The following is a 27,342-nucleotide window of genomic DNA, read 5'->3' as shown; positions in this document are numbered from 1 at the left end:
TTATTTTATCAACCTTTATTTTTTTCATTTGGATTAAAAACTTTTTTTGAAAAGGAGAGAACAAAACAATGGTGATTAATCCTTTTGCCTTTGATACTGGTGTGTGCGGGAGGGACACTGTAGTGAGGCAAATTCAAGAGCGGATTTGTGGGATACAATGACTCCTGCAGGCCAGTAAAGGTACTGCTGCTGCTAAATGGTAGGGCAGACTTGCCTGGAAAATGGAATAAAAGAAATGTTTTTATTGTATGATCATTTATATCTGTACATAATAATAATAATAATAATAATAATAATAATAATAATAATAATAATAATAATAATAATAATAGCAGTAGTAGTAGTAATGTTTATTATTATTATTATTATTATTATTATTATTATTATTATTATTATTATTAGTAGTAGTAGTAGTAGTAGTAGTAGTAGTAGTAGTTGTAGTAGTAGTAGTATGGATATTATGCGGGTGTTGAGTTAATGTAACTTGTTTAGCATGAAGATTGTCCCTCGCCGGCCCCCGTAGTTTCTCCAGGAAGTCATTGGGTTTCATTCATTCTTGATGTTGCATGGACTTTTTCCGAAGTTCTTTTCAAAATGCGTCGGAAACCAGAACCTCAGGCAGCAAGCAGTGATCCCGTCAACGCGAATAAAAAGGTAACGCATTGTTAGCGGTCATGTAGCGCGTGACAGTTCAGTCCACTGACTGCTGTTGCTTTCAGGAAGCAAATTGTTAATTTAACACATTCAAACATTGTTATAATAATACCCCGCGAAGTTTCTTGATATTTTCTTGTTTATCCTTTTTAAAGGCAAGCTACAGGGATATTCAAAGTGAATGTTTATTTTTATTTGTAGAGAGGGAGAGAGACAGAGAGAGGAGAACAAATGTCAGGTAAACGTGGTAAACATAACGACGTAGTTGTGCAACACAGGCGGATGGAAAAGTGTGAATAAATCTTTTGCTCTGCAACCTTTACAAGTACAACCCACCTGTACTTGTCCTCAATCCATTTAAATCACGCTACAATGTTTTAAAAAAAGACAACTTAAAGTCTACTACAGGTCATTTTACAGAACTGCCATTTTGTTCCCATTATTTAAAATAAAGAAAAACAAGGATGGATACATTTTCTTCTATACAGTGTTGATATTTGTTGAAATTAAAGATAAAATATAGCATTTCTTTCCTATTCTTAAGAAAAAATGTTCTAAAATTCCACTCTGTTCCCACGATGAGGTTCAATATTTTCCTGTGTTTTTCTGTTTTTTATTTAATCACTCTTGAGTGGTCTCCTTTTAGACTTCTAACTAGGTCCAAAAAACATGTTACAAAAAGTTTTCAACAAACAAACTACTCTCTTGGTCAATAAAAATGATACATTTATAGCTTTTTTTGAATAACTCATCACACATTGTGGCTGACACTAGGGTGAGCTCTTTAAGTTTGACATGCTAGTCTTTAAAAAGTAAGTTATGTTTTTAAGCACTGTGAAGATGCCCCAACTGGCTACCTATAACATTACAATGCTTACATGAAAATATGTTTTTAAGTTTCTTGTTTGCACGATTCGCTGTACCACTTTTCTCAACCACTGTAGATTGAGAAAAGTGAAATTTTCTTCTCCAGATTCTTAAAATCACATTTTGTGATTTGTGACTGTCTTCTCCCTTTTTTCCATCATTTTGTGGTCGGGAACAGAGAGCGGAGCGGCCAGCTGACGCCTCAGCCAGGCAGTCCTACAGCTCCATCCTCATCAACTTCGGAAAGTGCTTGCTGCTGATCGTGATCGTTCCTCCGTTCCTCAACTATGCATCTCTGCAAAGAGAAGGACAGATGCTCCTGCCAAAAGGTATACAGAGTCTGAAAAACGCACCGATTCTGTTTCCAAATTCATATTAATATGTGCAGGAGATAATTGAATATTTCAGCAGAATTTTTCACATGTGGATACAAGAACCTAATTTGGTACAGATGTTCCTAGGGGCTTGTATTTAATTAAAAAAATGCAAGCCCCTCAAAAATTAAAGATGGCGGCCGATTCTCAAAGTGTCCGCCCTGGCTCTCGAGGAAAATCTAATTTTTGCACTGAAATGGGTTTGGTGTCAAATCATATTCTACATATTCTGAACCATAGAAATCAGGTCTGTCATGATTACAAATTTTGCTGGACGATAAACTGTCCTACAAATTATTGCGATAAACGACAATATTGCCATTTTGAGACCATTTTCGTAATCATACAAATACACCCACTGAAAGACGACTGGTGTGGGACTCGCAAAAAGCTTCATGTTTGGCTTCAGATGAATAGGATGACCAAAGTCAAAAACAAATAATGTGACATAAAGTTCATCCAAGTCAACAAAATATGTAACATTTTATTGCATTAACTGGTTTAAAAGGTTCATAAATGGTGGCCATCTTGAAAAATTACCTTCATCTTGAAATTCAAGTTGATAATGGTAAGCATAGACATTTTTAGCTTGTATCCACACTTAAAAGATGCTTACAGTAATATTCTATAAAGCATGTTTTTGTTTTACGGAGTCTCTACCAGTGTTTCTCCAGCTGTGGAGGTTTATTAAATTCTTGAGGAGATGAAAAGAGTTCAGCAAAGCCTAATAAAGTTTGATTGATTTATTTTGCTTCGTACTTCCAGACGGGCAGATGGTTGATGTCGGTTTGGGTCAAAAGTTGCATCTTTTGTGCAAAGGACGGGGAAAACCAGCCGGTAATAAATTGTCTCGTATATCATTCTCTGTGTTGATTGATTGCTGAGTTTAACTGAGTGCTAACTAGTCTTGTTTTTATTAGTTATACTGGATGCACCAACAGGAATGTCCTCAGACGTCTGGGTCCATGTGCAGGAGAAACTTTCCTCCCTGACAAAGGTGACAAATCGTCATGTTTATGATGTAAAAAAAAAAAGAAGTAAATTATACACAACACTCAGAAAAAAAGGATTCACAGGGTAGAAGCTAGCGCTGAGCTAGAGCGGTGAAATCTTTGCTCTTGTGGCCATGTTGTTTGCTGCTGTCAGGGTCATGCAGAGTCGGTCCTCGCTGTCGCTCTGTCAGTTCCTTTTTGCTCAGCAACACTCAGCTCGGCAGCGCTCAGGCTGACAGCCTGCCCCATGTTGTTTGTCTGAAACTGTGACCCAAATTAGGTCACTGGCTTGTTGGGAGGAGTGCAGTTACACAGAAACAACTAAAGTAGAACAGCAGTGAGACGCAGAGCAACACTGGCCACTGTGTCAAGATCATTACAGAGCATCTTGGTTGTTAAGGAAGATTACTGTTGGGAGCGTCTCACACATTAAAACCAAACCAAACTTTCAGGGCTGACTTGTTCGTTTGTTCCATCAGGTTTGTACATATGACAGGATGGGACTGGGGTTCAGCAAGCGGCTCATGCAGAACGAAACGACCGGGACGGAGAAAGTCTGGGGGGCGTCCACAACCGGACGGTGAGTACGTTGCGTCCAGTTGCCAATGGTTCCCTAGGTGAAGTCGGAATGTTCTCAGGAACATTACCGTTTGATTTAATCTAATTTGGACCGTTTGGGTCAGATGGGACATAAAAAGTTGTTCCTGTTGGATAAATAAATATTTCAGATAATCAAACTCATTTTAATGTCAAAATGACTCCCCCAATGACCATTGGGCAAGAGATGAAAAAGTCAAATGAGGGGGGAAAATAAAAACATGCATGAGTGGTGAATTTTCCCAGGAGTGGCCAGCCTACTAATATTACTCCATAAAGGCATTGACAACTCATCTAGAAGGTCACAAAACAACAACTGAAGGACTGTAGGCAACACTGTCACCATTAAAAGTCGGTGTTCATGATCAAGCAACACAGTTGGCATCAGTGGGAGAGGTCCAAAGCTGTAAGATGCCTGTAATTTAGCAAAGAAGAATGGATCAGAAGTCCCTCAGAATCGGCTCCAGTTAAAACAAACGTTGGATGTTGTTACTATTAAGAGCAGGTATCTAGGGAGCCATTCTTTGTTTTTTTCTAAACACAGATTTCAGTTTGTTTGAATGGCTTTTTTTCCCATTAATAAAAAAGATGAACTAAAAAGACTTTTTTATTGACTGTTTATTTTTTACTAACATTGAAATTAATGTGGGACAAAAACCTCGTCATATCTCCGTAAATAGATTTTAAATTGATATGTGAAGATGCAGAATAATTTCAAACTGCTTTAATTTTTTTTGTTAATTTGTTTAATCCTTCCTCCTTGGAAAAAAAATCACTTCATGACATTTACTGCAAAAGCACACAAAAAAAGTATTTTTATTACAGTTTCTGGTGCAAATATCTTAATAATCTTGAAATAAGACAAAACTAACTTTTCAGCAAGATACAGAAGCTTTCTTTAAGTCAATAGTTGTTGAATATTAATCAAAAGTTCCAGTTCCACTGCCAGATATGTTATTATGGAATACACTTCCTTTTTTAGTTTCTAACTTGTTTTGAGAATGTTGTGTAGTGTTAAATTTCCCTGGTGTGCCGTTGATAACGTATAAAATATGTAATAATTTCAGCATTTTCTTTAGAAACTTTTTGTTCAGTTTTTGTGCAAAAGTGACAATTTGGAGGCTCGATGACTTCATGTTGCTCACAGAACAGTTTAAAGTTGGACGTCTTTTCATATCAGCTTCCTTACCAGGAGGTCAAGTTCAGGTCTGAAAGATCAGAAAATAACATTCTGAGGGAACTGCGAGATTCTGCAAGAGCAGAATAAACTTCAGTCGTAATGTGGGAGACCTTCAGGAAGATGCAGCCGGTTCCAGAGAGTTAATGTGTGGAGCAGCAGCTCATGTGTAGATGGCAGAGGAAACCCCGGCACTTCGTTCCTCTGAGGCTCAAAGCATGGCACGCCGGCGTTTTCAGTTTATGATCAAATATTAAACGCAGAGGGATTCTGCAGAGATCTTTGTCTTTTAGCTGCCAAAGCCAAAGAACGTTTAGCGTCGTAGGCTGAAAGACTGTGATCAATCAGCGCTCCAAACTGCTGCTTGTTAGAATCCTGTCAAGCAAAACAATCACATTAATAATTTAATTCCCAGTTCCTCTCTTCATCTCAGAGTGTTTCATTGTATTTACACTTGTTGCGTGCTGGAAAGAATTAGAGTGTTGTGCAACAGAGAAGAAGAAATATTCAGTACTGTGCAAAAGTATTCACATCCACACACTTTCTCACATTGTAATCACAAAAACGACATGAAACAAATAGCATTAGCTTCTGGTCTGGGACCCCCTTCGCAAGCCCACAGGCAAATCTACAAAATATGTACAGAAATATTGACCTTTGGAAAGTTTTTTTGCAGCAGTGTCTTCCACAGCAGGGCCTTGCTATGAGGACAAGCATGGCAAACAACATTTCAATAAATTGTTTTAACTTGTATTTTGTAATAATACTTGAAAAATAGATTTGATTTATTTTTCAAAAAATGTAATTTAAAATTTATGGTTTGAAAATGTATTGGATTCAATTTGTTTTATTTTTAAATTTTTTTCCACTCATCTTCGCTCCAGCTTTCCGAGGCACACCCCTACCGCCCTCAGGTGGCCCCTCCGCTTTGAAAACCACAAAAGATTAAGTAATTCCTTATCTGTAAAACCAATGACAAAGTAGAACTTTACGAGACGTTCAATATTTTTCCTTTAAATTTTTTGTCATTTTCCATGGAGGAGTTTTCATAAAATAAGTGTCATTCTGCTAATTTTGCGACTTTATCCTGGTAATATTAAGACTTTAATTTCGTATTATTTAGACTTTATTGTCGTTCTACTGTATTCTCATTTCACTATGTCTGCATTGTTATAGTATTGTGACTTTATTCTGGTAATTAAAAATAAATAAATGCTTGTGTGGCCCTGATATTCCGTTGGTCCGTTGAGTCCAAATAAGTAGAATCTGTAAAACACTTTTACCAAACAAGATGGTGGCCTTGGGTGTGCTGACATCACTCTGAACTATGGAAACCCAAGGAGAGCATTGATGGAAAAAATTATTAAAATTTTCCAAAAATGAAATCTTCAAAAACCAAAAATGTGTGTTGACTTCTTCAACCCTTTGACACTTTGAAACCTCTTCAACCCCAGCTAGCTTATAATAGCAAATTCTGGCAATTTTTTTTATTTTTTATTCCTATTAATGATGATGTCTTAAACCTACTTCGATGTAGGTTATTGGCATCTTTCATTCTGGTAACCTTGAGTCGGTATAAACCCTCCAGACCCAGTTTGCAGCTCGCCCTGATTTTCCCGCATAGATTGATGAACGTGTTGTGTTGCAGGATGGTGGACGATCTGCACCGACTGCTGCAAGCTGCGGGGATAGCCACCCCCTTCGTGCTCGTCGGCTCAGAGCTCGGAGCGCTCAACAGCCGGTTCTACAGCCACATTCACGATGCGTAAGTCTTCCGACGCGGAATCAAATGTTTTAGCTGAAGAAGTCAGACAGTTTTCTAGCAAAAAGTGTATTCTGGGTTTTGTGATTGGGAAGAGGGCAGCCCACTGGCATGGGGAATGTTTCAGTGTGGGCAGAGGAAAGCCTTTACATCAAACAAAGTTAATGAAGAAAGATGGGGATTGTAGTTTTCTTTGTATAACCTCTAAACAAATTAATTGTATTGGATGCGTTTAGCTTCTCCCAGTAAACTGTAATCCTTTCATGTTATGAGAACAATCGGAAAGACTTTCAGTCGGTCTGCAACAATAGCAGATGATTTCTGGTCACTTCCTAAACTTTTTGCAGTGACACCACTGTTGGGTTTTGCAGCCTTTGGAGCTCCAGTTTTTTGTGGAGCTAATTTCCATTGTTTTCAGATTATTATTATTATTTTTTTTATGCACTGTGATTAAATGCATGCTAAGTCACTGCAAAAGGCCTTTATTGGCTTAAAAGGTCATTCATCACTAAGTCTTCTTTTGTATTTTTGCCCTGAACCAAAACACTAAACAAATGAAGAATGTGTTAGAAAAAAATAATGTAAAAAAAAAATTGAAGTACTATTTGCTGTCTACTGTTACGTATCTCCTACGCTACTCTAAAGCTTCTTCCAGACCAGTGGGAAAAAATTAAATAAAAACAGAAATGTGGGGTTAACAAAAAGTATATTTAATACCTGCTTGAAGGTTGTTATTTTCAAAAGGCACTTTTAATTTGACAAACAAGCCTAATCTAAATTATTGTTATAATACAATCATAGTTAAATGTAACCTGTTGATTTGAAAACAACCTTCTATGTAGTTAGATTTTCTGACCTGCTACAACACAGTGGTTCACAAAAGACTAACCTGACAAAAGAATCCATATTCACTAACTTTTCATAACCACGAACCAACTGATTGTTTGAGAAGTTCCCCTCTGTTCCTGTGTGTTCTTAATATAGATCTTCTGCCTTGCTTAAAACACTTTCAGGTTTGAACTCTATTGAGCCTTCCTGGGGTATAACCCTGCACAATCCCATATTGTCTCAACTCTTGTTTTGTTGACTTCTCTGCTTGAGATATTTCCTGCACCATGTCAGAACTGTGTGCGTTCCCACCGGTTGAAGGCTGTCAGAGATATCACTGTCGTAACAATTTTCCTGTCCAGGATCCACTTTCAGAAAAACACTGTCAGTCTATAAAATTGTGAAGCTGTCAGGCGTTGCTGGGTCAAATTGAAGCCACTGAATCTGGATGTTGTTGCACTTTCACATATTTAGATTTTTGCAGATTTAAGATGCTTCTTCAAAATTCCGTATGTAAAACTTGCTAAAACAAACCATTGTTTGTCACAACATATTAACATTTGCAAAGGGATGGTAAATTTCTGGATATCTGTGATGGGAAGTTTGGCTTGTAAGTTTTGCAATTATAGAATTAAAGAGATTTTATTTTTAAATTAAGTAATTAATAAGAAAAAAGTTAGACAAACTGGATCAAGCCCAAAGTAAAATATGAACATTTTGTTTTGTCATAGATATCAATGTAAATTTGTGGAATAATGTAATTAAAACTTAATTTGCCTTCATGTAGTCAAATGTGCGACTTAGAGCCGTAGTTTGTAACTTTAATTTATCTACAATATGTTTTCTTTCTTATAGGCTCGTTAGAATGGTCACCATGTCCTGACAGTATAACATCAGACAGATAATCAGTGAAAAATTCGAACTCCTCTGCTTTCTTCTTGTGGTCCTACAGCCATCTGCAGAAATGCGATTCCCCTAATCAGAAACAACCAGAGTCAGGATTATGTAATCAGGCTCATGTACATGCTGCTCAATGTTCTAATCGTGAAGACACAACTTACCATTCCAGAAAAACGGTTTATCTGCCATCATCGGTGGCCATGCTAACTAATTTTAGCATTTGCAGCAGGGGGGAACTAGTTATAGCGTAGCAGAGAGCAAGGGAAGGGTGTGTTTTACCATAGATAACAATGTCAATTTGTAGAATAATAAAATTAAAACTTACTTCACCTCAATGTTGTCAATGTAGTTAAGGTGGAAATTTAGTTTTGCCTATGGCAAAACAAAATGTTTACAGACCGCTACAGATGTTTCCTGCCTACAGCCATCACTGTCTATAATAACTCTTTGAAGAATTTGTAATTACTTTGACTTACAATAACATTTCATTTTCCTTTGGGTTTAATGAAGTAGTTTTGAATTTGAATTGAACATGTACATAAGGATGATTGACAGCGCTAAAACCCTCCTCCTGGGTCTGATTGGTTGTTTCTGATCAAGTGGTGTATTTCTGCATATGGCAGTACGACTACAGGGACTAGACTCTTTTTTTTCCCCGCACAGATTCTGTCTCATATTATGCTGTCAGGCCAAATTGACAGTTTTAATAAATATTCAAAAAAATTAATTGTTTATAAAAGTTACATACTGGAGCTTTAGAAGTATGGAGTCAATAAATGGTTTTAGAAATTAACAGTGCATGTGATGGAGTCAATGCATAGTGAATGCTTATTTACTTTAAGAAGTGTGCATGTGATAGAGCAATTGGATAGATATACTATATGATAAGTACAACAACTGAATGTTTCAATCAAGATTATGATAAATTTTGTGCTTCCCCGAATCTCAAATCCTCATTTGTGGACATCCTGTAATATTTTATATTCTAGGATTATTATTTCCATTGATTCCCTATTAAAAAATTTGCAACTGTGCAAATTTCCATTCCCAATCGTGCAAACAATATTTATCACTGAAGATTCCCTCAAATCCAGTTTATGTCTAAAAAGAATTTTTTTTTTTTTTTTCCTAAAACACGTTTGTTTGCTTTACCGACCCGGTCAAATTTAGATTTTGAGTTAAAGATGGTCCAACACCACTTCCTGTCATCTGGCATAATTCAGTCAACTCACCGACAACTCGGTGATTAACACGTCAACTTCTCCGCACCAGGCTGAAAGATTTAGAGCTTTAGATTTAGACAATGTTTCTGTCGTTCAGAGAGAGAGAACGCTATTGTTGATGAATCCTTTCCAAATGGAAATATTACCTCAAAGTGCATGGCTGCCATAAAATGACAAATCTGCACATTGACAGCAGGAACGGCGCCATCTATTTCACACTCATTACAACGTAAAGTGGTCCAGCCTAGTTAAAGTCTTACCTCATCCGAGTCTACTTGTGTGTGTGTGTGTGTGTCATTGTTGTCCTCAGGCAGGTGTCAGACCTGGTGCTGATAGATCCCATCCCAGAGGACGTTTTTGAAGAGGACCAATGGAAGGAGTACTGGTGAGTTCATTGGAGACTCTTTGTCTGCGAGAGGAGGAAGAGGTCAAGGAGTGAAGGAGCTTGGAAATAGATATTAGGAAGAAGTGAAGAAACGGAGTAGAAAAAGGCACAAAGTCCAGGGTGTTACGTTTAAAAAGTAAAAGGTTTAAAATTAAAGGCAACACACAAAAGTGACACTATGTTTCACGTGTGCTTGTGATTGTCGTTGCTGGGTGGGGCTCATTAACGTGATTAATTGGAGGCCGAGGAAGCACATTAGCCGTCTGTAGTCTGCTGGCCTGAAACAGATGAATGGAAGGATGGGGGGAGGACAAAGTGTTGTCGGGACCGGGTTACGGAAAGTGTAATAACACCGCTTTAATCTGCGTGGCACGATTCATGTTAAGTGGCAGTCATTGTCGCAGCACATATTCCATTATTCTGTAATTATCATACATGAGAGTGCAGAGGAGGAACTGTTGATTGAAATGCCAGCTACGCAATACTTGGTGCCTTTCTGATCGGGAACAAGCACAGCCTGTCCTGTGTGGCTGCTAAGCGGTACGACGCCACTCCAGATTTTTGCTCCGAGTGTATAATTTAGTGAACTGTCGAGAGCTTTTATATTTCACTGACAGCCTAGCATCCAAGGGGCTCCTGATAAACACGTTTAAGAAAACGCATTGTTGAGGATTTTCTCTGTTGTCAAATGTTCAGCCTGAAAGCCCCTCGGCGGATGGTTATCTCGCACAGGCAGGTTCCTTCATTTGAAAATGTTCAAGTGTCTTATCAGGTCAACGTTGAAGTGCTTGCACATGCTTCACTCTGTTAGCTCACGGCAAATGGGAAAAGGTTTGTAAAGTAGCGTTATGTGTTTGACAGTTTCTCTTGGTGATGTGCAGCCCATTAAAATGAATCCTAAGTGATTATTTACTGAGTTCTCTACATTTAATTTAACATATGGCCTGATGGTTTGGCTCATCCACAAAACAGGACTGGTCCCAACTAAAACAAACCATCAGGACTGACCTTCCCTTCATCCAGGACTTATACAAGTCCAGGGAATATGGACAGCTAACATCTCAGCAGACCCCACACATCCTGGACACAAACTCTTTAGACGTGTGAAATTTCTTGTTTGTGCACATAGTAATGATTAAGAAATTTGATTCTAAAAGGTAGAGATTGCTATTGGTCAGGATATTTGATGAATTGTAGAGATGTCGAATAATTGCTACAAGAAAAAAGAAAACTCTGAAATTTTGAGATTATTCTAAGAGATATTCTAGAAAAAAACTTGGAGAAGTCCTTGTTTCAACAGTCAAATTTTCAACTTTTGGAATTCAGAAATGTTCATGTTTTTTCTAGACAATTTCTGAAAATAATCAGAAATTTCTTTTTTTTTTCTAGCAAACTTTGATTTTTCAAAGTCAGAAATTTCCAAGTTAATGTCTGAGATGTTAAAGTTTCAGAGTTTTCCTCTGGCAAATTATCAACTTTTTCAACTTTCCTTGTTTTATTTTTCTAGAAGATTTCTGAGGTTTTTGGCAAAAATGTACTTCTCCTTTCTTTTTTTCAATCTACAATGGCTCTAAATCACCCTTGTATTTTTTTTATTATCTCATTTATTTAGCCAGCCACTCAACAGCCTGGTTACACAAAAGTAAAACAAATGGAAAAAATATTCAAATTTACAGATCTAACTGTGACTTGTGACTACAGCTCGTCTTCTGTTCTAATAATCAATTCCTACTCTAGTTCTCCTTCTTAAAACCCAACTCTGTGTTTTGCATGCGTTGACGTTATGCATTGTGCAGTGTCAGCTAGAATTCCTCACTAACATTTAATACACGTGAAATCCAACAATAAAAAAACCTGCAGTGAGGAAAGTGGTAAAGGCGTAATAATTGAGTTATGCCCATGAGGATGTTGCACGTCCAAAGACCACTATTAGCTTGTGGCTTATGTAAGCGCGAGTCAAGCCAGATAAGAAATGGATCCCTGAAAATGGCCTAATTTGTATGTGACTCAAAGTGGAGCAGCACCATTTATCAGGGGTATGTGTCCAATTATCCTCTGATTAATAGGCATTCATTTAAATGAGAACATGACTGCAGCTGCAATCCAATTACTCTGTGCAAAAGCAAAGTAGAGATGAAATGAACCAAAGACTTACATTTAGTTTTTGGGTGGAGAGAAAAAAAACCCCTCTTTCTATCATCTCCACTTTATTTCCATTCGGGGAGCAAAACACGTTTCACAACAGCTCTTTCTTTTCGTGCTGAAGGCGTGGATCAACTTCAATCTCAGGGTTTATTAGCTGTCAAAAGTCTGACAGCGTTTGGTACGTTGGGTTAAAGGAGCAGGACGGCGCCTGAGCTCTGCTCCGGGACCGGTAGGATTTCCACATCAAAGAGCAGCTCGTTAACGAAGGCTCGCTCCTAAAGCCACTCCTCTTACAATCTGCAGAACGAACTGCCACCGTCTCCCGAGAAAGGTGTGTGTAGGTATTCTCTGCTGTGCGCCGGTTTTGTTAAGGGTCCACTTCTTCGTTTTGGGGGGTTTGAAGACTTCACAGCTGGTGTCTCAGCTCCTTTCGTGCGGAGGTTATTGGGCCTAATGATGAATCCACGGCAGAGATCAGGGGAGGGTCGAGTGTGTCTTTGGAAGCGCTGCATGCATGACAAGACCCTCTTTGTGAAGTGACAAGTTCAGAAATAAGAATTTCGGAAGCCTATAGATTTTTTTGATGAATGTTTGTAATTGTTGTTTGAACATTACTGTTAATTCACTGTAAAGTCTGAAAGTGGCTCATAAATTTGGACTAATTTGAAAGATTCCTGTTAGGGGTACGCCAATAAATCCACCCAAATTTCCTTAATTTTTGGTGATGGGCGACTGGACAACACCTATGAGAATCAGATCTTATCCACAGATCTTATCAACCTTTGCAAGTGTCTGAAAATCTGTCCCGTTTTGCATGAGAGAGTACTGACAGACCGACCTGCCCACCAGATCACCTCTGAATCTGAGTGGTCAACAACAGTCACCCCACTGTTGCACACTTAGCAAATTTTATCATTATATTTTGAGATTTTTCAGGCAAAATTTTTTATTTTGGCTAAAATTGGAATCGTCAGGTCAGGCTTTTTACAAATCTATGATCAGCCAGACAACTTCAATTGCTGCTCCCCAAATTCCTGTATCTCTATAAGCTTTACACATCTAGAAATGTACAAAAAATTTTACGTAATCTTTCCTGTAAAGTGAAAGATTAGATGAAGTGCAATGCGAATTTTTAAGTCTTGTCAGATTATCAATTGGTTTTGGGTCTAGAAAATTCTAGCTTTTATTGAAACTATTTCATTACATGATCAGTTGTATGTTTAGAGGTATGTTGAGGACAATGAGAGGTGTTAGTTTTCCGACAAATTTCCTCGCTTTCCCTGTCGTACAGAAAGCTACGTTTTGGTTTCATCAGACTGGAAGGACTCAAATTTGTTGCAGCTCATCCAGTGGGAGTTTGGCTATTTTTCTGCTTATTTTATTTATAATTAAGTATTAATACTTAAAGGTACTATTGGTACTACTAATACTGCATTTGTTTAAATTATTTCTGTGACTTAAAAGAACTAGATCGGGCTGCCAAATCCCTCACACTCTGCTTACTTTACAATTTTTCCTCTGCAAGGAAAACTTCTCAAACTGACACTTCACGATCAGTTTAAACATGAGACGAAACTGTGATTGTTTTTATTTGTCTTATAGAAAAAAAGAACCTGTACAAAGACAAAGGATTTTTAAAAAGTTATTTACAAAGAGAGCCTGTCTTAGTTCCAGAAAAGCTACAGTAATAGTTGGAACAAGGTCAGAATTTAATCCTGAAAAGGTTTTAAAACTGCAACACACTTCAGTACAGATTGGTCGTCTTCATTATCCGTAGAAATTCTTGCTCGTTGACTTCTCAGTCGCCATCCAGGTCGGCTTCGTCGATCATTTCCTGCAGCTCTTCATCAGTGAGGTTTTCTCCCAAACAGAACAATAAAATAACACCTGTCTTCATTTTGTATTTAACAGAAAGTAAATAACCACATTTAATCCACAGTCTGCGAGTGCCGAGAGTGTAAAACTAATGAGCGCCATGGCAACAGTTCTTTGTTCAGAGAGCAGAAGCAGCAGGGAATACTCTTCTCTAATGGAACAGTCCTCAGATTTTAATGATTGCTGATTGGCTGTTTTAATGGAACCTCACTGAGTTTAGAGCAGCTCAATTTTCACAAGAGCACCACTTGAAGGTTTCCTCGTCAGCTCCTTGCTTTTAGTGTTAGCAAGTTATGCTTTGATTGATTTGATTTATTTTTATTTTTTTTTTGGTTGATTTTGGACAATTTGAATTTCTAGGCAGGCAGTTTCTCTAAAAAGTATTCACCCCTCTTGGATATTTTTACTTTTTGTTGCTTTTACAAATCAGTCACAATCAGTGAAACGGGGCTCTATTGACAGATTGTTTTTGTCAATGTCGAAATGAAAATTGATTTCTGCAAAATAATAAAAAAATTTATAAAAATATTTAACATAAAATAAGTGAATGCATTAATATTGTTTTTATCAAAATATTTATTTTACATAAAAAATAAAGTACGTTTGCAGTGCTGTAATTGCAGCTAAAGTTTAATGGGACTGAATAATAATTCAGTCACTTATTTCATGTTAAATATGTTGTAAATTTTCATTATTTTGTAGAGATACCTTTTCATTCTTGCATCAAAGGTGTTTTGTAAAAAAAAAAGTAAACAAACAAGATGATTATTGTAAAAGGATAAGACATCCAAGTGGGTGAATACCATCAACAGTCACTGTAAAAATAAAAATCTATATTTTTTTTATTATATTTAAAAAGTAATAAAAACAAATCATAAAAACAACTCAGTTAGCCCTAAAGTATAATTCATAAATAATACAAACTGAATAAAATGAAAACATATCTCATAAGAGACTAATTGTAACTCAGTTTCATTTTGAAGAATTGATAACAAAAGGAAGTTGAGTTTATTCCCACGAGATCCAGTCCTCTAAAGAAAAATTGAGCTGTGTCGAGGTTAATATTTATGAAGAAAAAGCTGTTCTGTATTAGATTGTTAAATTATTCGTACATTTATTGAACTGCTTTCTGTAATCAATCGTTAATTATTCATGTTGAAAGAAGAAGTGGCGGCTATCAGCGTAAGAGGAGGAGAGGGAGCCCAAAGCTGTCTGTCTTACAATGGGCTAATTATGTCAGAAAATATTAACGTTGCTGCTGCAGTGTTCAAGGAAGTCTGTTTTAAAAGAAAGGGGGAAAACTACAGAAAAAGACGACAGCCATTGTTGTTTTTTCTGTGTGTGTACACCTGAAAACAGACCCAGAGGAATCCCATCAGGTGACGAAGCCTCACAGCTGTCTGCGTCTGGCTGCAATTATGACTGATTTATGAGTCTGGATTAGAAGTGACACTTTGCAGCTCATTCATCAATCTGCCTCGTTAATACGCTCATCAAAACCTGCTCAGAAACACACACCCTGTCAGCTTCACATAAACACTAAAGTATGATACACGTGTGTGTGTCACCCTGTTACCCTCCCAGAAAGACAGACATTCTACCCAGCTCTATAGGACAGACACAACTGTTACTTTTAGTTAGATCGATAGATAATAGATAGAAAGAAAGATTGTTACATATTGATATTTAAACATTGTGGTTACAGCTATAATGTTAATGTGGTTCAAATCTATAAAGTGGTGTTGTGCTTTCATGTGTGACTAAACCTGTGAAGCTATTGGTGTATTTTAGTGTGCCGTACTGGTGCAGACTTGTCAAATAAATTAGTAATTCAGTAGATTTATGTCTGTGTTTAAAAAAAAAAAATTCTGTCAATTCAGAATTCAGATTCACTGTTCAGATTCAATGTTTTTCTGTAGTCGATCGGTAAACCAAGCCTCAGATATCCGCATCAGTATCAGAAGGGAAAAAAGTGGATCGGTGCATCCCCAATTTTGTCTAAATTAAATAAGCGTTCATTTGCAAAAATTAGTTATTCATTGTTGAGTGTAGCTGTTTTTGCTCTTCAAAAAGTCCGTTTTCCTGTTGCAAAGCGGAGCGTGGAAAAAACAATCTGCTCTGTACTCGGCTGTAGAGTTATTTACATCTGCTTACGGCATGCAGCACATTCCACTTATACTATAAATTAAAAATCAAAATGCTGTGTAAATGGGTAGTTTAACCACTATTAGCAGAGATAATCCTCAGCTGTACTTTTCTCTCAGACTGTCACTTACTTCTGGCTTAATTGGATCGGTATCGGACAATACTAAACCTCAGATATCGTATCGGTATCAGACAAAAAATGGATCGGTGCATTCCCTAGTGGAAACTCTGCTTTGGTCATTTTTGAAAGTACAGTCTGAAACAAATGAGTGGAATGGAATAAAATAAAAGAACAGCGCCCATTAAGATTAATATTAATTCTTATAACTAATATTCCTCAATAAGATCTTGTTACTTTATCTAGACATTAGAATTGAATGATTGAAAGGTTATTTCATTTACCTGTATATTCATCTGTGTATTTATACAGCATCTTTCATTTTTTATTAATTTTTTACTTAATAGTTTCAGCATCATTTTATTTTATTTCATACCCCACGTGTTGATTGGCAGTAGGAGGTTGTTCAGTGTTGGTTGGAATGTATGTTTTGTATGTTTTATATGCAAAAACTCAGTAAGTTTTTAAACAAGTACATTGTTTTAAAAAAAAACCTGCTTTGACTTTGTCCATGAGATTGGAAGTGAAGCGATATAGAAACACGTTAAATTCTCCGTGTCTGGTCATTTTGTAGCGGTCCGCACTGTGAGGCTTTAGCATCTTTCTGTGTGTGTGGGGGTGTGCACGTGTGTTTACCCTCGTGCAATCTATAGCATCCATGCCAAGTGGAAGAGTTCAGAGGAGGGAACGGCGTCTGCTGCGGTGCAAGAGTGACACCTTGTGTTCGCTCTCAGCGTAGCAGTTTGAACTTTTGCAGGCCTGCTCCTGCAAAAAGGAGCCTGATTAGAATCGACTGGGTTGTTTCTGAAGTGGCAGCTTTAGGTCTGACTGTGTGAACGTGGTGGAAGCTGAAGTCGTAGTGATTAGGAATCGGAAAGTACAATAATTGGAACTGTTGTCTGCACTGGGGCAGCTGTGACTCAGATGGCAATCAGAAGGTTGTGAGTTTGGTTGCATCTTCTCACATTCCCTGCCGATCGGTGTCTGATTGTGAGAGATGGAAATGCAGCCAGGTGGATTTGACTTATAGGGATCTGGAAAGAGCTAATTAAGCTCAATCCGCTTGGCAATTAATTTTTCACCATAATAAACAATAAAGAAACTGAAGCTGACAAAAGCCACAGGTTGACTACCTAGGTCCTAAATGTAAAAAATAAACTGCAACAAACATAAAATGTAAAATAAACAATAAAGCATGATGTCGTTCAGAACACAAACCATAGAATTAGACTTCATAGATCCGCCTCTGTGAATCAGACACATGGTCACTGATACCAGATCCAGAATTTTTTTCTGGATCTGGATCGATACAGATATAAATATCTGCATCTCTAATATTAAAGTAACTATTTCCTAAATAATGAAACTCGGCACATGTCTGCCTTATATAAATACTAAGTTCTCTTTATTTTTCCAAATTTAAAAAGTGGCTAAAAGAAGTGGCCGTTTCACGTCACATCATGTTTATGCTCCTGTGAAACAGGAAGTCATGGTCTGCTAATTTAAAGGTTCATCTAGACTTAAGAAGTAAGATGTAACCTAGAAAACAGCAGTTACATGTATCTTATGGTAATTGTTAGGGATGCCAATAAGTGGGGCTCTGGTTATTCTGTTAGACACGGTTGCTTAGTAATAAATGCGTGCATGTTTTCCAGTGTGAGATTATGCTTCTGCAGAAAAAACATGAATTTATTTATGCCTCTTTACACGTCTCTACCAAGGTGCTGTGTACGTAAACAAAGGTGTTAGTTTTTACAGAACACCATAAATGCTTGTTTTCATTCCTTCTGCATCATTTTCCCAGGACAGTATCAGATGCAGTTTCTTAACAACATAATCCCAACATGACTGTATAATTCAGTTCAGCTTTTTATAAAAGTACAAACAACATCCACTCCTGATTTTATTTATGTATTAATGTAACAGTGTATTTATTCAGTAGAAGAGCAGCAGTTTTCCCCGTTTTTTCCCCCTCGTCTGGCATGTGATGTTAAAAATAAATAATGAGGGGCCTAGTTGTACAACGAATCAATGGAAATGGGGCTGGTTCACAAGGTGACACCATGGCTGCTCTGTTTTTCAGCTGGTTAGACCAGAACAATCAACTCTGCACTTATACTCATAGTGGGTGTCCTAGTCCCGTTTTGCAGGATTAACAATATATGTTTACAGTTTATAACAGGTGAGTTTTTAACGGACATCCATTTTACATTTTTTCATTCCTTTCTTTTTTGCACTTTTCAGGCTTGTTGCTCGTATTTGTGTTCATTTCCATGTCTGAGCTCCATCAATATGTAAAATGTATGAAGGAAAGAAAGGAAGAATAAAATCAGCACAGAATACTGTCAAAGCTTGTTGATAAGTAATTTCATATATATATATATATATATATATATATATATATATATATATATATATATATATATATATATATATATATATATATATATATATATACTGTATATATATAGATAAGAAAATCTGGCATCATTGCCCTATTATATCCATACAAGGTGAAAGTAGTAATAATAAAGTCTCCAACTGGAATATGAGCTTATAATGTTAGCTGTCTGGAAAAGAGATTTTTCTCGGAAGGAGCAGATTTTTGCTTTCTTCAAACTGTGTCACAGAGATAGTTGTATAACAAAGCCATGAGTCATTTTGCAAAAACATAGCATTAGTGAACAGAAGCAGCTGAAAGTCTCACTTTTTGACACAAAAGCCGTTTAGGCCCCGTCCCACCATACAAGCTCTGTAAGTCTGCTGTAATGGTTAATTATCGTGGTACAATATGCATAAGGAAGGCTTGGAGAAAGCCATTCATTTTTACATTTTATTTAAAAACATAATATTTAGACACAGGGAGATGTTTTGTTCTAAAATAAGATGTTAAAGAAGAAGTTAGAACGGCACATTTTCTTATCTGAGAACATTTTTGCTCACTCCTATCCCTCCGGTGGAGAACTTTTTGTTTCAGAGAGGCCAACTTGCAAGCGCTCCTTTTGGCTCCAAAATATGTGATTTTTACATCCAGTGTTTTGGTTTTTGCCTATTAAATATCACAGTGCTTGACTACGTTTATCATTTGTCACAAACAGCTGCGCTAAATATAAACAGCAGTGAACGGGTGAATTTATAAAGACATGCCATTATTTGGGAAATCAAAATCATGCATTGTTGCATGTAGGGATGAAACGATTAGTCAGATGAAGTGCGATTAGTGTGATGAATCAGTTGTTGATGTGATCGTCAACTAATTTAGTAATCGATTAATTATCAACTGGAGTGCACGTTCTTAAAAAAGACAGTTTGGTGAAAAAAACCCAACATAGTCAGAGCAGTAATTAAGCTAAAACTGTCCAAAAAATATCTGCAAATATCATTTGCTACAAGTGATGAACTGTACCTTAGAGGAATGCTGCTTTAGTTTCTTTTCTTATGCAAAAAAATTATTTCATTATTTGTTTACTTGCATATTTTAATGCATTCCTAATATTGTTTAAGAAAAGGCTTACTGTGCAGAATGTGCAATTTCTTTATCCAATTAAATTATTAATCGTCACAATAATTGAAGGAATATTTGATTGCTAAAATAATCTTTAGTTTCAGCCCTAATTCCACTGGGTGTTTCTGTCTCTTTAAGTGAGAGATATCAAATTTTGAGTATTATGTATTTATTGTTCACCTTTTGGTCTTACCAGCACTTTGTGTTTTTCATCAACAAGTTTCCTGTTTTTAAACCTCCATTGGTGGAATGTAGTTCAGTGTTAATTGTTGGTGTGTTGTTTTTGTTTTTTTACTTTTTGTTGCCACTCGCTGTAAAATTAATTGCCGATTAATCGTCACACAAATCGACGATTAATCGAGACTGAATCTGAATCATTCCATGCCCTTTGAAGCATCTAAACTTTGATCCGAGTCACACGACATTGTTATATTCCAATAATAAGAAGGACCACACTGTGTGGGTCCAGTAAGAGGACAAAAAAAAAGGAAAATCGACGTTTTGGCGTAACAGTAGAGCCTGGTGTTTAAATGTTCCACGCTCGCTGTAATAGTTGGCAAACACGTGTGTAATAGTTGGTGTTTTGTGCGTGAGCACCCACTCAGGTAACAGAGGCCCTGCATATGGAATGAGATGGTAATGAGGAGGAGGAAGAGGAGGAAGAAGAGAGGAAGACAGGGGGGGGGGCCTTATCGCTACGGGGCCAAATTCCGACAGTGAATTGCGTAGTCGTAACAAAAGTAACAGAGCGTCCATTCAGCCTGCACTAATCCAGATGGGAAAGTCAAACAGCAGAAAGTCCACGGCACAAACTCATTTCATCACTTTATTAATTTAGATATTGCCTCCTCGCTCCTGTGGGGAGGAGAAAAAAAAGAAAAAGGAAAAAAAAAAGGGCCCCTCTGAAATGACCAACATCGGTGAGGCGTTTTGCTCTACATGGTTCCCCCACTTCGTCTCCTCCCGTTATCTGTTTAATTCATCCCACCAATCTTGGCTGTCTTTACCCACTAAATTTCCCTTTGACACGCATGCCTTGCCTCGCATAATCCTCACTCAGGGGCAGAATTAAAAACGGGGGGGAAAAAAAAAAGAGGCAGGAATGGGACAGGTGGCTGGAGAATCCTTGAAATAATGTTTGAATGCCAGACCTGGGGATGATTTGACTAGATTGGAACTGGCTGGCAGATAGGGAGAGACTTTCCTCTGCCCGTTTTTTTATCCCCCCCATCCCCATCTTTTTTACTTTTTTAAAAATATATATATATATTTTTGGAACCATGTGGTACGGAGAAGGGTGACAGGTGGAAAATGTGCAGAGACTGAGATGTCTTTTAAGAGCCGGGTCGAAGAGTCGGCTCGAAATTGTGGTGCCAGAATGACTTCAGAGGGAGACTGTGGAAAGGAAGATGAAAATGTCAAAACGTCACTCTTCAGAAGTCTGATACACAAAGTTTTCTCTGTCTCACGAAGACGGGGAATTATTACATCCCACTTGTTTCATCCCCCCCCCTGCTGCCTGTCCAGAAAGGACTGCTGTTTTTTTTTCGCCTTTCTATGAATATGGCAGACATGTTATCTCAGTGAGTAACAGCTGAATATGTTCCCCGCAGTTTGGGGCTTTATCTGACCAATCACAGCTGACACACTTTGTCGGAGCCATGCCTGATGTATCTTAGCTGAGGTTTATGTAGAAATGTGTCGTATCAAGCACAGGTGGAATGGCTTATTTTACACATGAAAGGAGCATGATAGCAGCACGATAAGAGCCGAATAAAGAAGTGCTGAAGAATGTGACTTGTGGTAAAAACCCACCGACTTTAACTGTGGAGCTTTTGGATCAATGTGGTGTAAAAAGAGCAACCCATCTGTCAAATATAAATACTTTATTGATCCCAAAGGGAACTTAAATGTCGTGTCTAATTTAATTAAAGTTATTGGAGACGGTGATGACTGTGGTCAGGAAAGATCTCCTGTAGCAGTCTGTATTACGATAAATTTGACGAAACCTCTGACTGAAGACTTTGTTTTTCCATTGCAGTTTTATACAGAGGATGTTCAGTTGTCCATAATTTTCTTGCCTTTCTGCAGCGATGCACCGATCTGATATTAATATCGGTCCTGATATTGAAAAAAATTCTAGATCGGGTTTCCATAAGGGCAGATCTATCCAGTCTAATTCTATGCTTTGTGCTCTGAGTGATGTCACGTTTTATTATTTATTTTACATTATAGTTGGAATTCCTAATTGCACTTTCTGAGCCATTTGGAAAAAAACGTTTGTTGCAGTTTATTTTTTACATATTTGAGCAGGTCAGTCTGATGTTTTAGTTTGTAATCATTTCATGTACAAACTGAAACCTGTGGCGCCAGGGACGGAGGTCTTTGATTGTTTTGTTTTTTTGTCAATTTCTCTGAGCATTGATTATTGGTTTGGATGATTATGTTTGGAAGTCCACTTGTTTGAGTACTTAACAAGGAGTACGCTAAGTTTTCTTGCTGATCATCAATTTTTTTCTTTTTTTATAGCTTGACCTGCTGATTGTTTTTTTTTTTGTGTGTGTGAAAAGTTGCTAAATCCAGCAGCAAATTCACTAAATTGGCAGCATGGAGGTGACTTGTTAACCGCATGGCCGTGTCTGTCGGTCTCTCTCAGGAGTATCGCTGATTTTCAGGCCTTTGTGGATCATTCGATAAGATCAGTTTCTCATGAAAGTATCGAGCATTTGCAGATCGCCCCACATAGAAAAAATTATGACCAGTCTGTCTGTGCTGACCTTAATGTTTTCTGAATCCAGCCTTCCTGGATTGCTTCTGTGTCTTTTGATCCTGGCCTCATCTTAACACCTTCATGCTCCAGAGCAACAAACTCCTGCTTTTATTCAGTCTGTCACACTTGTTGATCATCAGTTAATCAAGTGCTGCTACCTTCTTCCGTACAAACGTGTTTCTGTCAAATTTACATTCGATTTTAATTGTTTAGACTCATGTAGGACCAGATCATTTTTTAAAAATGTCTGAGTTTCCCTACTGTGGAGCAATAAAGGACATTTATATTCTACTTTCTACTCCATTCTGTTCTAATCTATTCTAAATTTGAAGTCTAAAAATGTAAGAGACAGTAGTTTCTTTTATTTTTCCTGTTTTGGGGCTTTACTGAAATAAAAATCAGCCTCCCTGTCCTCATGCCTTCCAGGACTGTAGCCTCCGAATGCAGAGAGTGATTCATCAGATGTTTAAACTGAGAGCATCTGAGATCCAGATAAGGCAGAACCAGGGACGAGGCTCTCGGGACACGCGGGGCGACGACGCGCTCGGCGCCGGCTGCGTGTCGGCACGGCGACGTCGGCAGCTGCCGCGCCACGCTATTGATTGGGTGCCACAGGCTGAGACCAGCCAATTCAGAGCACCAGTGGGCCGAAACCGATTGGGCCTCCTGAGTTACAAAATCCTGCAGCTCTTCTTCTCTCATCTGCCAAAAAAGGGAGTTTTTAAAAAAAATTCCCAGGCAAATGTTTTCTGTTTTTAAGAACGTTGTGCAATTTGTTCAACTGAAAAGGCAGCATAGCATGAGTTTGACTTACTGATGGGTTATTGTATTGTTTATCGTTTATCATTTATCGTGATGAATTTAGTATGATGAGAATTTTGATTTACTGTTGTCACAATAAATTCCAATTAATGCTGTTTAAATTCCTCACAAAACTGTTAGGACATTTAGTTTGACTATTTTCTCCACTGCTTGTTTAATGACAGCATCAATAAATTAGAAAACGCGATTAAATCCTGTCACTGTTTGCATCAGCGATACAAATCACACTTCTTTATGTTTTCCAGGAGCAGTATAAGTGTTTGTGGGGCTATGATTGTCACAGTCATAATTATCTAAAAAGGAAGTAGTAGATAATTCTTATTGCAACTTTAATTATTATTGCAATAGTACCAATATAATGAAACTTTAAGTCACTTGAGTTTACGTTGATTTTGTGATATTTATTTGGTCGATTTTACTGGATTATTTAGGTCAATCAGATGATTTTCACACTTTTTCGAGTTGAAAATAACAAATCTAATTCAAACCTACTCTACGCTTTATTATTTGGTGCATTTCTGTCATTAATAAACAGATTTCTTTTGCCTCTACAGATCCCAAAGTGTCTTCAGCCAAACTTTTGCTACTGATTCAGCTAAATCTCCTCACTGGACAAAATTGATAAACAGAAACCCGTCTCTAAATTGTGTGTTTCTGTTGTTTTTTTCAACTGCTTTTCTTCCTCCTCAGGTACGGGAAGCTGCTGCCGTCACTCCAAGCCCGGCAGTTCTCGGCCGCCACCGGGCTGAGCCGCCTGCTGATCATCCTGGGCGCCATTGAGCCGATGCTGAAAGGAGAAAATGTCTCGGAGGAAGTCATCCAGCGGCAGGTCAGGACGGCCTTCACAGCTGCAAACAACAACAGCAAAAAAATCTCAAACTTTTTCAGAATTGTTAAAGTGAAAGAAATGTCTTCTAGGTGGTTTTTAGGGGCGTTGGTCTCCTGCGCATCTCACCAGATCTCACCAGAGTTCCGGTTTCTAGTGCAAATATCTTAGTTTTATCATATTTCAAATGTGCTAACGTTCATGTAACTTTTCAGCAAGATATCGGAGCTTGTTTTAAGTCAATAATTCCTTAGTACTGATGAAAAAGTAGTAGTTCTATAAGCAGATTATTTAACTTGCAACAAGACATTTTCCCATCTTGTCAGTGAAATAATTTCCCAATGGAACTAGTACTTTCTTCATCAATATTAAGGAATTGTTTACTTAAAACAAGCTCTTATATCTTGCTGAAAGTAACTTGTTGCTTAGTACTCTTGAAACAGGACAAAACTAAGATATCTGCACTAGAAACTCGACCAAAAATACCCGGTGATATTTTGTGTTTTTGCAGTGCACAGGGCAGAACATTCCCCGTTTCAGCCACAGGGTGGTGCTAGCGCGGGAACAATCGCCGCCTCCCCCCTCTCCTCGAAAGCAGAGTGGGCGACTGTTGAAGGAGCGTTTCTGTCTCCAAACCGTCAGACACGCCGAATCACTGCAGGAAGCCACACGTCATTTTTTCTTTCTTTCTTTTTTTTTTAATAAACGAAAAGCGAGGCCGGGTTCGCCTGGGACTGACACGGTGCTGCAGACGCTCCCTGTCTGTCTGCTGCTTAGAAAGCTTCCTCACAGGTCAAACACAGTAATATGAGCGATAAGCTCTTTGCTGGGTGCTGGCATTTAATTTAAAAAATACAAATAAAAAAATAAAAACTTATTAGCCTGATATTTGCCCTTCTGATTCTGCATCTCTGCCATTTTCTGAAGTGAAGGATGTTAGCGGTTTGTTAAGACGCCTGCTGGCAGCCGCCCACCATTTGATGGCAGCAGCGATGGGGGGGGGAGGGCATTTCAGCTTTTCAAGTATTACAGTTGTTGCCAAGGAGATAAGGACATCATTGTGCTTGAATCCTCCAAGGACCTTGTCGTCAGGCCAGGGAAGGTTATGATGTGCACACAGAGCCCAGCAGAGCCAGAGCAGATGTTTGCTACAACGTTAATAACTTCTAAGGCAGCCGGTCCAGTAACTTCTGGATGATGAATGGAGGTAAAGAGAAATCGGCTCGGTTTCATGGAGTTCAGCTTGTCTCTGAAGTCCGTAAGCTCTGACCGACCCGGTCCGCAGTCACACCAGGGTTTCTGCTCCACTCGACCGCTGGAGAATGAGATTATTAGGAGTTTTTTTTTTGTTCGTGTTCTGATCAGCCCTGGGGTATAAAGGGATGTATTAGATGGGGTTCAGAAAATGACAGAATATTGGAATTTGGTCACAATAACTAATTTTACTGGACGATACATTGTCCCAGAAGTTATCGCAATAAAAGATAACATTGTTTTGAGACCATTTTGAAGTAATATTGGTAATATCAGAGTAGTGCAAGAACACATTCTCAGAGCTTTGTCCTTGAAGGCGGGGCTAGGTCCAATCAGGCGTTTTGCACAGCTGGAGATTAAAGGATTTCTCAAACATGCGTGAAAAGATGAAAGCAACACTCCAGATATGTTTTTGATGAGGGAATAACATTACAACGTGATGTAAAGCTCAAAAAAGTCAATTTTACATAATACCCCTTTAAATATCACTGATCGGCCAGAACAGTACAAAGCTAGAAGTCAAATCATCGTGTGGCGTTTTGCTATTCAACAACAGTTTTATTAATTAAAAATAAAGTTTATTATGCTTCTCGGTCCATGGAGGACTTTTTCCTCTTCTCCAGACGGAGCGTTGCCATGTTAGGCTGCAGCGACACAACCACACCCAGACAAATCTCCACCAAAAACAAACAGAAACCTTATGCACATGTAAACTATTTGAGATCATTAAAAATGTTTATCAGATGAGACCCTGTGTTTATTCATAGACAGTAGACAGAGGGATGCGCCTTAATGTTTTTGTTTTTTTTAAAAGCCTGAAAGTTGTACATTTTGGTGCTCTTTCAAAATTAAACTCTTGATCTTGTTGCTGGTTTTAAAGATGAATGCATCACCTTCTCAAAAACAATCAAATCAGGATGCTCATCTTCGTAGGCAGAATTTCTCGGCCTAATTTATTTTGAAGTCAGGCTAAATTTAGTCTCTCCTCCTGACAGAAGTACCTCCTCAGTAACCCCGCCCACCAGAGCAGCGCTGTGGACGAGCATTACTTTATGAACGAAAGCGTCGCTCAAGTCGGGTAAGACAAACACGTCTGACATTGTACCTTTTCGGATGTTAAAACCAGAAGACACTTTTTTAAAAATTGTTTTTGTGCTTTAAAGGGACATCACAAAGTTTAAGCCACTCTCCAGCCGGATATCGGTGAGCATGCTCACTGGGGATTCCTTTGATGAGCAAATGCCTCAACACCTAAACCAAGTGAGTTTCTCTTCCTCCTGCTATAAACCAACAACGCTTATGCTAAATCACATTCCTCCCGCACCAGATGGTCGCCGAACATCAAAAGAGGTTCCTGAAGGAGTCCTACCCATCGGCCAATCACGTCCACATAAAAGGAGCAGACCGGCGAATGATCTACAAGAAGCCATCTGCCGTCAGCCAGCACCTGTGGAAGCTCGTCAGCCAGCGACAGGCCGGTCCGCAGAGCGAGTGACCCGCCAGAGAGGAAGCCGTCGCCGCGGATACGGGGGCCGAGCAACGCCTGAATAGGTTATAGATACCCACTAAAAAGTTCAGCCGGCTCGTTTTGCCGTTCTTCATGGAGACCGTCTACACGCCGCGCTAAGGTTCATCAGAAAGTCGATTTCAGGGCCTATTTCTGCTTCACTGGAAGCTTTTTTTTCTATGAAAAATGAAAATGATGAAGCATTTTCTGTCTTTGATTCATCAAATCTTCCCAAGTTGTTATTTCAGGCTCTTTGTGAGATTGGCCAGTGGCAAAAAAAAAAAAATGAATACATGAATCTTATGGATGGGAGGGGCGACACATGCACCACTTCACCGTCCAACTTCTTCGTTTTCTTTCACATTATGGCCGCAAAGCACTGGTAGCTTCAGTTCCTTTAGCTTCATATATCAGAATTCATATTCACACGCATTAAACGTGGACTTTGAGTATGTTCTTTTGAAATCCAAATCTTTTTAATCAGCTTTCTTAATCCAGATATGCTAAAACAATTTTTAAAAAAGAGCAAAGACCACTGGTTTATCCTGAGGATTTAAGTTTAATTATGACACCACATCAAAATAAAAATTTCCAACAGATCTGGAATTTAATTCCA

The 27,342-nt window shown here is 38.2% G+C and overlaps 1 protein-coding gene across 2 annotated transcripts; it reads left to right on the top strand.

Annotated features, from left to right (window-relative positions):
* The first annotated feature begins 517 nt into the window (after window positions 1-517).
* On the top strand, window positions 518-27,235 carry LOC116716953 (uncharacterized). Of its 2 annotated transcripts, none has more exons than XM_032557971.1 (11): window positions 518-654; window positions 1,700-1,850; window positions 2,661-2,732; window positions 2,816-2,892; window positions 3,367-3,467; window positions 6,310-6,426; window positions 9,685-9,759; window positions 23,830-23,968; window positions 26,215-26,297; window positions 26,383-26,479; window positions 26,547-27,235. In XM_032557971.1, the coding sequence occupies exons 1-11, from the start codon at window positions 595-597 to the stop codon at window positions 26,712-26,714; spliced, it is 1,140 nt and encodes a 379-aa protein (XP_032413862.1). In that variant the 5' UTR covers window positions 518-594; the 3' UTR covers window positions 26,715-27,235. The 2 variants fall into 2 exon arrangements, with proteins under 2 accessions (XP_032413862.1, XP_032413861.1); XM_032557970.1 differs by having other exon boundaries at window positions 1,694-1,850.
* The last annotated feature ends 107 nt before the right edge of the window (window positions 27,236-27,342 follow it).

This window comes from Xiphophorus hellerii, chromosome 3, assembly GCF_003331165.1.
Source record: "Xiphophorus hellerii strain 12219 chromosome 3, Xiphophorus_hellerii-4.1, whole genome shotgun sequence".
Classification (NCBI taxonomy): domain Eukaryota; kingdom Metazoa; phylum Chordata; class Actinopteri; order Cyprinodontiformes; family Poeciliidae; genus Xiphophorus; species Xiphophorus hellerii.
The sequence above is the reverse complement of the archived record's forward strand: the minus strand, read 5'-3'. Positions and strand labels throughout refer to the sequence as shown.